At 37.3% G+C, this 10,000-nt stretch overlaps 1 protein-coding gene across 6 annotated transcripts in view; it reads right to left on the reverse strand.

The window, feature by feature from the left end:
- Window positions 1-1,986, reverse strand: part of LOC113825148 (6-phosphofructo-2-kinase/fructose-2,6-bisphosphatase) — a 36,986-nt gene extending 35,000 nt beyond the window's left edge. For 4 of the 6 annotated variants that reach the window (XM_070114209.1, XM_027377943.2, XM_027377944.2 and 1 more), the window contains exons 1-2: window positions 1,854-1,986; window positions 783-973 (exon numbers count right to left, since the gene is read on the reverse strand). In XM_070114209.1, the coding sequence (XP_069970310.1) occupies window positions 783-847 (65 nt within the window). In that variant the 5' untranslated portion in view covers window positions 848-973; window positions 1,854-1,986. Of the gene's footprint in view, window positions 1-782; window positions 974-1,797 lie in introns of all 6 variants that reach the window. The other 2 variants (XM_027377942.2, XM_070114208.1) reach the window with 2 other exon arrangements.
- Window positions 1,987-10,000: the final 8,014 nt, after the last annotated feature.

The following is a 10,000-nucleotide window of genomic DNA, read 5'->3' on the forward strand; positions in this document are numbered from 1 at the left end:
TTTTCCTGTCAAACATTCCAATGGGATATTAAGAGCACATGAATCGATGGAATATTTCATGATAAAAAAACTTCCACAACATCGTTTCCTGAATCTTCTTATCTGTGAGTTCTTAATCAGTACTGCAATGCTGCATAATCTGCTGCATTGTGGAACTTTGAGGCAGGGAAACTGGCATGAACGAGAGATTGAGAGAGAGAAAATTGAACGAGATTATGGAATAAAAGGACAAAGAAAGACAGAGGCATGTAACTGGATAGATATAGGATGGAGAAAAGAGGAGTGATAAATAGATGGCGATAAATTGAGAGAGAGAGAGAGAGAGAGAGAAAGAGAGAGAGAGAGAGAGAGAGAGAGAGAGAGAGAGAGAGAGAGAGAGAGAGAGAGAGAGAGAGAGAGGAAGGACACGGACAGTAAAGCTCCATCTAGATAAAACAAGAACAAAAATAAGAATAAAAAAACACGAAACCACCATCGACTAACAAGCGATCATACGCACGACTCGCAAATCCGCTTTGTTCTGGCACGCGAGCCGTATGTTGACAGCGAGAGGTTGCGCCAGAATAAAAAAAAAAGTAATTATTGCGTCAGTAGCGATGACGAAATCCTTGGAAAACCTTTGCAATGCCTTGACACCCCACGACAAACTGCTCTCCGATACCTAAGCACTCTCACCCTGACAATTCTGACTTCGAGATAATGAATGTAATCTGTACTCCCATCATGGTGCCATTGCCGATATCTGATAGGACGGAGCAACTGCAGATAGACTTGTCACCTACCTCCTCCTCGGGGACGGGCTGACCCACGTGGAGGTCGTCTTTGCTACGTCGGGCTTGTCTCTCATCGTAGCTGGGTTGCTGGACGAAGAGCGTTGACAGAGGAACCTGTTGAGGTGTGGTTTAAGCTGTGGTGACTCGCCGACTGATGCGTTGTCGCGGCTGCTGCTGACGATGGCACTGCCACAGAGCGACTGGCGAGAGAGGGAGAGAGAGAGAAGCGTGTGATCAACCTGCACGCCTGCCACGAGGTCAAACGAGGTTGCTCACGTGGTTAGGTAGAGAGTGAAATGGGGGAGGGTCAAGAGTGCCGCTCTCCTCACGAGGTCACCCAGTACGAGGAAGGGTGAGGGAGGATTTGATAAGCTACTCTGCAGAGGGGTAGGGCGAGGGGAGTAGTTATAATATACGTAAATCTATAAACTTTAATTATAGTTTCAAGATTTTCTGAAGTCCAACATGGGTTTCTGGACGCCAAACCGAACACTGAAAAGTCCTTTGAATAAGAGGGAAAAACTTTCCAACATCAGGCAGTGCCAGCGGCCATCCCTGGGTGATTAACATACTGAAAATATTTCCGTTGCTGGGCTGCCACATGCGATAAAGAAAGGAAGGGTGAACGAAGGTGTGGGCGAAGGGTGAGAGGGTGTGGGCGCAGTTGATTGGGAGGAAATTCCCATTCAACATCTTGAACCCACCCGCCGCCCCTCACACTCGAACGGAAAAAACAATGGAGAAAAACCCGTATGTGATGTAACTTATTTTTTTGTTCAGCCAAACTGTGGTCCTTTGCAAGCGTGGTCGAACTGCACACTCGTAGAAACGTTAGCTTATCACTAGTTTCCGATAGAGATCCACACCATGCAATCTTCTCTTTCCACGCTGCCAGTCTCACGTTTGAGTCACTTGACGTACATCACCCTCGGCACAATATGTTGCCAAAAACAGAGCAAAAAAGGGTTCTTTTCCCGGCTAATACAGACACACAATTATGAATGATACAAGCCAGGTTAATCACCTTCTCACCGGTAAAACGAAGGGAAGCACACAGTGCCTCGACAGGTGGGAACTCACCACTGAGAAAGAACAACGAACACTCGACCGTTCGCCACAGACAGCTGTTCGAGCCGCACTACCGGGGTTGTCGGACGGCGCTCGCTCTTATATGCCCTTTAGGCGGCTACAGGAGTTATCAGGCCGGGCCAGAGCAAGGGTTTGCGCTGGCCCTTTGTGCTGGGCTGGACCTCCTAATGGCCTGCACGTGATGCTTCTGTGATGAGGGCTGGCCAGGAAGGATTGTGGAATGGGAAGCAAAGGGGTGGGGAAAAGGCCTCATTTGAAGAGGGAAGGAGAAAGATATATGAGAGAGAGCGAGAGAGATAGAGAGAGAGAGAGAAAGAGAGGGAGAGCGAGAGAGAGAGAGAGAAAGAGAGGGAGGGAGGAGGGACGAAAAGAGAGAGGGGAAGCAAAGAGAGAGGGCGTGGGGGAGAAGGGGAAGGTGGGAGGGAGGGGAAAAGGAGTGAAAGAGAAATATGATCGGTGGCCCTTGCGGGAAAAAGCGAAGGAGAGATTTAACGTTTGAAATAAAACTGTCTTCTCAGGTTTGCGTCGTTTTTGACAACCAAGACGGTCAACAACCCTTGTCAGACAGACAGCTCAGCAATAGGTTTCCAAGATTTTTTTAAAATTGTAACCCTATTATTCCAAATTCCAGCGTTCATAGCATACACAATAATCGGAAAATAATTAAAGTGGGAAAATATAGTAGGCTCCCAGTCCCTCGACGCAATCCTTTTCCCACTGACGAAGGGAAACTTCAGCGGGGCGGATTGAGGAATGACCAAGCAAAGGAAACACCGACGAGCCATGACGTCATAGAGGGGTTCTTCCCCCGCCGCTCGCTCCGCCTCTTGCATAACTCGCGGGAGAGAAGCAGGGTGAGGTGGGTGACGCGGTGGGTGTGGATGTAGGAGTTGGATGGGGGGGCGGGGTGAAGGACAGGAGGCAGGGGGGTGGGGGGTGAGTCACGCCCTTTCTCCCGCGAGGCGCCTAGGAACAGATGCCACACCCGGAAGCACTTGGCGAAGGAGGAGGAGAAGCGGGAAAACTTGAATACGCGGCAACAGCAAGAATAGGTGACGAGTGGCAACAACTGATGAGTGGTGCAACAAAGGAGGAGGAGGAGGAGCAGGAGAGCAGGATGGGAAAGTGGATGACACACTGAGTCAATGACACACCAACGGACTTGTCTGGCCGAAGACGGACGGGCGCCCGCGGCAGAGAAAAAAAAAATGTCTGGAGGGGGGACAAAAAACAAGTGAACATCGCACGCATTACAGCAATAGCCTATTACTGTTAAAACGAACACAAAATCATTCCGAGATGACACGATGCGAATATCGGTGCTCGGGGCAATCCAACTACAAAGAAATAATCTATAATAGACCATTATAATTTCAAAAAAAGGAGTGGCGAACGGAACTGGTGAATGCGTACGTGACTCGGAGCAGCATACCTGCACTGGCCGTTGCTGATGTCCTTGTATTAATTAACAGCCATTTGAATTTTTGAAAATTTGAATGCATAGAGACCGGTGAATTAATTGAACGCTTATTTCATTAATATACAAAGGAATTGCACCTGCAAGGTAACGACGAAGCGCCCTCACGGAATTCTCCGAAGATACGATTTTATGAATAAAATGAAACACCAAAATAATGGAAGAAATGAAAGCAAATATCAATATTATTTAGCCTCTGTTTCTCTCAGAAATAAACATCACCTCGGAAATTTCGTCATTTCTGCTTAAGTACAAAAAAATATTGATACTAAATACTAAATAGATGTTAGGACTGAAATTGATTTGTTAGAAGCAGAATAATGGTGATGGTTTCAATAATAGTATTGATAACGATAACTGTAATAAACATGGCAATAAAGACAAAAACTTTAATAACAACATATGATATTAACTATAGTGATACTGAGTTACTCATGATCATAAATTTCATGTCAAAATGTCAAAAAATAAAGAAAACAGTAAAGAAAGTAAAAGCATACAAAGAGAACTGACAATATCTCCAACATCAGCAATTAATGACAATCGTATCGGCATTATTAATGGTAGAGAATTTAATTGTCAGCGCTGAGAATGATAGATCTAGTGATGCTATTGGCAATAGTGATTATACTAATTATCATTAATATGAGAATTTGGTATAAGACGAAGAGAGAAAGAGAGAAAAATAGAAAATATAAAGATAACAGGAAAAAAGGAAATTAAGTCAGTTATTCTTATATACTAAGCAGAAATTAGTTATTTTTATAAATTCAAAGACATTTCGGTGAAGGAAACAAAAGACCAGAGAGAGAGAGAGAGAGAGAAAGAAAGAAATTCAATTATTGAATCAAATTATCATTAAAATTGTATTAAAAGATTAGATTATTAGATGATTAAAATCAGTGTTTGGCTGTGTTGCTTTACTTTCACCTTTATGATTATTCATTGTTATCTTTATTCTTGAAGTGGAATCATGTTAGGAATACCAATAATATTCGTTCACATTATGTAGGATACCAGAACATATGATTAACTTGTTTTGTATTTTTTCTCTCTGTCTGTCTGTCTCTCTCTCTCTCTCTCTCTCTCTCTCTCTCTCTCTCTCTCTTTCTCATCTTCATTCTCTCTCTATCTATCTATCTATCTCTCTTTCTCATCTTCATTCTTTCTCTCTCTCTCTCCCTCTCCCCCTCCCTCCTTCCCTCCCCCTCTCTTTCTCTCATCTTCATTCACTCCATCCCAATACCTAAAAAAAAAATCCAAACCAATTATTCCCAACACATAATTAATCATATTTCAAAATAACCTATTTGATGAATCCCTATTGACCTTTCAGTCGGACACGGCAACCCACTAAACCACAAAATAATACGCAAACGCCATTAACAATAATATTATCAACAGCAAGGAAAATAACACTTTATTGCCACCACTGTTGATAATCACGAAGAATTAGGTTAAATTGATAAGATTGGCTGATTATGCAACGAAAGGAAGTGATTTGTTCGAGCAATCATTTGCACGATTGGCGTTATATTATCTGTGGATATTCACTTATGCAACAGGGTGGGTGTGTGATGCCAGAGATATGTTCATGTTTTTTTTTTTTTTTTTTTTTTTTTTTTTTTTATCGCTAGATATATATTTATATCAGTGTTTTGTCACTGATATTCTGAAAATAGCCGAGACATGCATTCGTAAGCATAAGGATACGCAAATTTCGACTCTGTATATCTAATCGATAGAGATTTAGGCAAACAAAAAAAAATTTATCTATCTATCTATCTATTCATCTAGCTATCTATCTCTGTCTAACTGACTACTCTCTACCTCTCTCTATGTGTTTATCCCTCTCTATAAATTTATTCATGTTTATCTGTTTACCTATGTATGTCTAATTATCGAGGTGGCTGTTTGCCTTTCTTTCACTCTCACTTTCAAACCTTGAACCTCTTCTTGTATTTTCCCTTAAGTGTCATCTATCATATTTCTCTCTCTCTCTCTCTCTCTCTCTCTCTCCTTCGCTGTCTCCCTCCCCCCCCTTCCTCACGCATTCTCTCTCTCTTTCTCTGTCTCTCTCTGTCTCTCTCTCTCTCTCTCTCTCTCTCTCTCTCTCTCTCTCTGTGTTTCTTTCTCTCTCTCTGTCTTTCTCTCTCTCTCTCTCTCTCTGTCTCTCTCTCTCTCTCTCTCTCTCTCTCTCTCTCTCTCTCTCTCTCTCTCTCTCTCTCTCTCTCTCTCTCTCTCTCTCTCTCTCTCTCTCTCTCTCCCTCCACCCTCCTTCCCTCGCTCTGTCTCCCTCCTTCCACCCCACTTCTTCACCTTATCTCCCTCCCCCCCACTTCCTCTCCCTTTCTCCCTTCTTCTCTCCCTTCCTCCCCTTCTCTTTCTCTTTCTCTCCCACTCTCCCTCTCCCACGCACACACAGACAGACAAAAAACCTTCCGACAGCACCTGTGTGTTTCCCTTCTACGTGACTGTCTACACGAGTGATCCTCCCGGCCGACTGCCTCTAGATGTGAGGGCGTCCACGTAGGTGAACCCGGCGCGCCCTTCGTGATTCAGGCGCTGTGCTCGTACCGGGGGCGCGTGTTCTTGGAAGCGGGTCTCGGATCAGATCGGTTTCCTGAAGGATTTTTCTTTTTTCTTTTCTTTTTGTTTTTTGTTTTCTTTACTGGCGAGACGTTCATCCAAGCACGTTCTTGTTCCTTTGGCTTCGCCACGTTTCCCCCGTTTAACCTTTCGTCGTTCTTATTTGCTTCTTTGTTTTGGATTCTTTTGTGTCTCTTTCGGTGCGGTTATTTTTTTTCTATCTATTTTTCTACTTCTTGTTCTTCTATGTCTGTTTTTTCTTTATCCTAAATTTCAAATTTCTTTCTATATCTGTCGGCATATGTTTCTCCATAATTTTAAAGTACCTACTTGTCTATTATTTCTTTTCCTATTTGTTATCCATTTCTCGAATTCTATTCTTCCCTCTTCCTTCTTTTCTTCCCTATTCCCTCTTCTTCTCTTCTCACGTCCTACTTTTCCTTGTCCTTCCATGCCCTAGTGACGTGCCTCACAGAAGGACACGGGCTTACTTGACACAAAAGGAATCCCCTGACCAAGAAGGCACATTCCCTCCCCTCGTGCTGACTTTCCTGCTCCTCAAGTAAAGAGCATGACATTTATTCTGATTTTAGTCACGATGAAAGCTGGCCGAGTATGTACATCTGTTAATGTATTGAGATTGATGCAATGATAATAATGAATATAATGATAATAATGGCAATGCTAATGTACTGAAATTGATGTAAGGATAATAATGAATATAATGATAATAATGGCAGTACTAATGATAATGATGATAATGAAAACAGTAAATGTGATGATGATTATGATAAAGATGATGATGACGAATAAAGGAGTATGTACATCTGTTAATGTATTGAAATTGATGATAATAATGAATATAATGATAATAATGACAATACTAATGATAATGATATTAATGAAAACAGTAACTGTGATGATGATTATGATAAAGATGATGACGAATAAAGGAGTATGTACATCTGTTACTGTATTGAAATTGATGTAAGGATAATAATGAATATAATGATAATAATGGCAATGCTAATGATAATGATATTAATGAAAACAGTAACTGTGATGATGATTATGATAAAGATGATGATGACGAAGCAAGGAAAAGCATAGAGACGAGAAAAGGGCAAATTAAATTTTAAAAGTTTATTCGAAAGTGAGAGCATTGATTGTCAGAAAGAATACGTCAGGTTTAATAATAATAAAAAATATGTTTCTTAAAAATGGAAACAGAGATATGAGAAAATAAATCAAAGTAATGCTAATAGAAGTAAATTTATGTTTCGTTGTAATTATTATTTTTATTACTATTATTATTATCATTATTATCATCATTATTATCATTATAATTATCATTGTTATTATTATTATTATTATTATTATTATTATTATTATCGTTATTATTATCATTATTATCATTATTATTATTATTATTATTATTATCATTATCATTATCATTATCATTATCATTATCATTATCATTATCATTATCATTATCATTATCATTATCATTATCATTATCATTATCATTATTATTATTATTATTATCATTATTATTATTATTATTATTATTATTATTATTATTATTATTATTATTATTATTATTATTATTATTAATATTATTATTATTATTATCATTATAATTTCTTATCTCCAGACTAGTCATCTTTTAAACAAGTTTTCTTTAACTTTTTTATATTAAACCACTAGGTGAGCATATTGAACTGCATACCGAGATAGTAAGCAAAATTAATATTCATATTAGTATTGGCCATTATAACAAGGATAATAATAACGAATAATGATAATAATGATAATGATATGAATAACAACAATAACATCAATGAAAATGTAATTATCAGTAATGATGATAAAATGACAATCCTAATAATATTGATATCAATATTATTATGGTAATAATAATAACAATAATACTAATAATAATACTAATAATGCTACTACTACTACTACTACTACTACTACTACTAATAATAGTAATGATAATAATTATGAAAATAACAATAACAATAATATCAGTAATAAAGTGATAATGATAATGATAATAACAATAATAACAATAATAATGATAATAATAATGATAACAATAATGATAATAACAATAATAACAATGATATCTGTGATAATGATAATGATAATATGATAATAATGATAATGATAATATGAACAATAATGCTAATAATGACGATAATAATAATCATAATAATAATTATAACAATAATAATCGTAATATTGTTAATAACGATAATAACACTGATAATGGCAAAAAGAAAAAAGTAATTATGATGATAGTGATGATGATGATGGTGACAAAGAAGTTTATAAAAATAACAATGATAATGACATCAATAATAATGATAATAATAATAACAGTAACGGTAATACTGACAATGATAATAATAATAACAACAGTAATAATGGTAATAATAATATAAGTGATAATAATAGTACGAAAAAGAATGCCATCATAATTTTTAATGATAGTGACGATGATAACAGCAACGTAGAAACGTAGAAAAAAAGAGAAAAAGAAATTCCGAACTTACAAAAACACAAAACAAAACAAACAAAAAAGGCAGTACAACCTCCTTCCCCAAATAAGTGAAAACAAACAACCTAAGGCAAGGACAAGGAGAGAAAAGCATCTCATCGCCGCATACAAGGACAAGGTCACAGGATGTACCGGGATGCAGTGCAACGCTAAGGAAAATTCCGCTACGGCTGGTCTCTCTCCTATTGGGATATCCTCATCGGGTTGGGAGTCAGCTGGTCAGAATGGCTTCGGAGCCGCTCTGCGCTGTATTTCGGATTGTTTTGTGTTTTGTTATTCAATTTTTGTGTTTTGGTATTTATTTCCGTTTTGTTATCTATTTCTGTTTTTGTTATTTATTTCTGTTTTGTTATTTATTTCCTTTTGTTAGTTATTTCTGTGTTTTGTTATTTATTTCTGTGTATGGTTATTTATTTGTTTTGTTATTTCTTTTTGTTATTTATTTCTGTGTTTGGTTATTTATTTCTGTGTTTTGTTATCTATTTCTGTTTTGTTATTTATTTCTGTTTTGTTATTTATTTGTTTTGTTATTTATTTCATGGTTGAATTATTGTTTCGTTTATAGAAGGAAGTAGTGTTGGCTGGTCAGAATGGTTTCGAAGTGGCTCTACGCTGTTGTTCGGGATTTTTTTATTTTTTTGTTATTTATTTCTCTATCTCTATTTATTTCTGTAGTTTGTTATTTATTTCTCTATCTCTATTTATTTCTGTAGTTCGTTATTTATTCTATGGTTGATTTATTGTTTTGTTTGTAGAAGGGAGGAGTGTCAGCTGGTGAGAATGGATTCGAAGTGGCTGTTTTTAGTTTTGTTCTTTGTATATTGTTATTTAATGTTTTTATTTTGTCTTTTTTTGTTATTTAACGAATTATTTATTTATTTGTTTATTTGTTTTTGCGAGAATGGTTTTGATTTTGTTGTTTCGTTTGTAGTATGAAGGAGTGTTGACTGGTGTGAATGGATTCGAAGTGGCTATACGCTGCGTTTATTGTTTTGTTTTTAGTATTTTACTATTTATTGTATTTTTTATTGTCTAATCCAGGAGGTTTAATTACTTTTCGAGTGGTGTGAATGGGTTCTAAGTGACAATACACTATTTTTAATTATGATTTTGTTTGTATTTTTTTTTTTTTTCGTTTTGGGTGATTTGATTTTATTACGTGTCGACTGGTGTGAATGTGTTTAAGTGGCTCTATGCGGTTTTTATTATTATAGTCTTCACTGCTGCGTCCTTTTCTGCACTTTCTTGCATTTTCAAAAATGTTTTGCTACCGAATTTCAAGTAATTTCAAGTTTAAGCTCCGCCCACACAGGGGTACCAACCTGTCCATTCTAGCTCGTCAACACGCGACTCTGTGAATGGCCAAATGCAAAGTTACATAATAAAATATAAGAAATTGCAGATAAGGACGCTGCAGATAAAGCCTTTTATTTCGCATTTCTACTGTTTCTATCATTCATTGTTTTTTAGCACCTTTTTGGAATGCATGTTGAAGATATTGTCAAA

Source organism: Penaeus vannamei, chromosome 35, assembly GCF_042767895.1.
Source record: "Penaeus vannamei isolate JL-2024 chromosome 35, ASM4276789v1, whole genome shotgun sequence".
Classification (NCBI taxonomy): domain Eukaryota; kingdom Metazoa; phylum Arthropoda; class Malacostraca; order Decapoda; family Penaeidae; genus Penaeus; species Penaeus vannamei.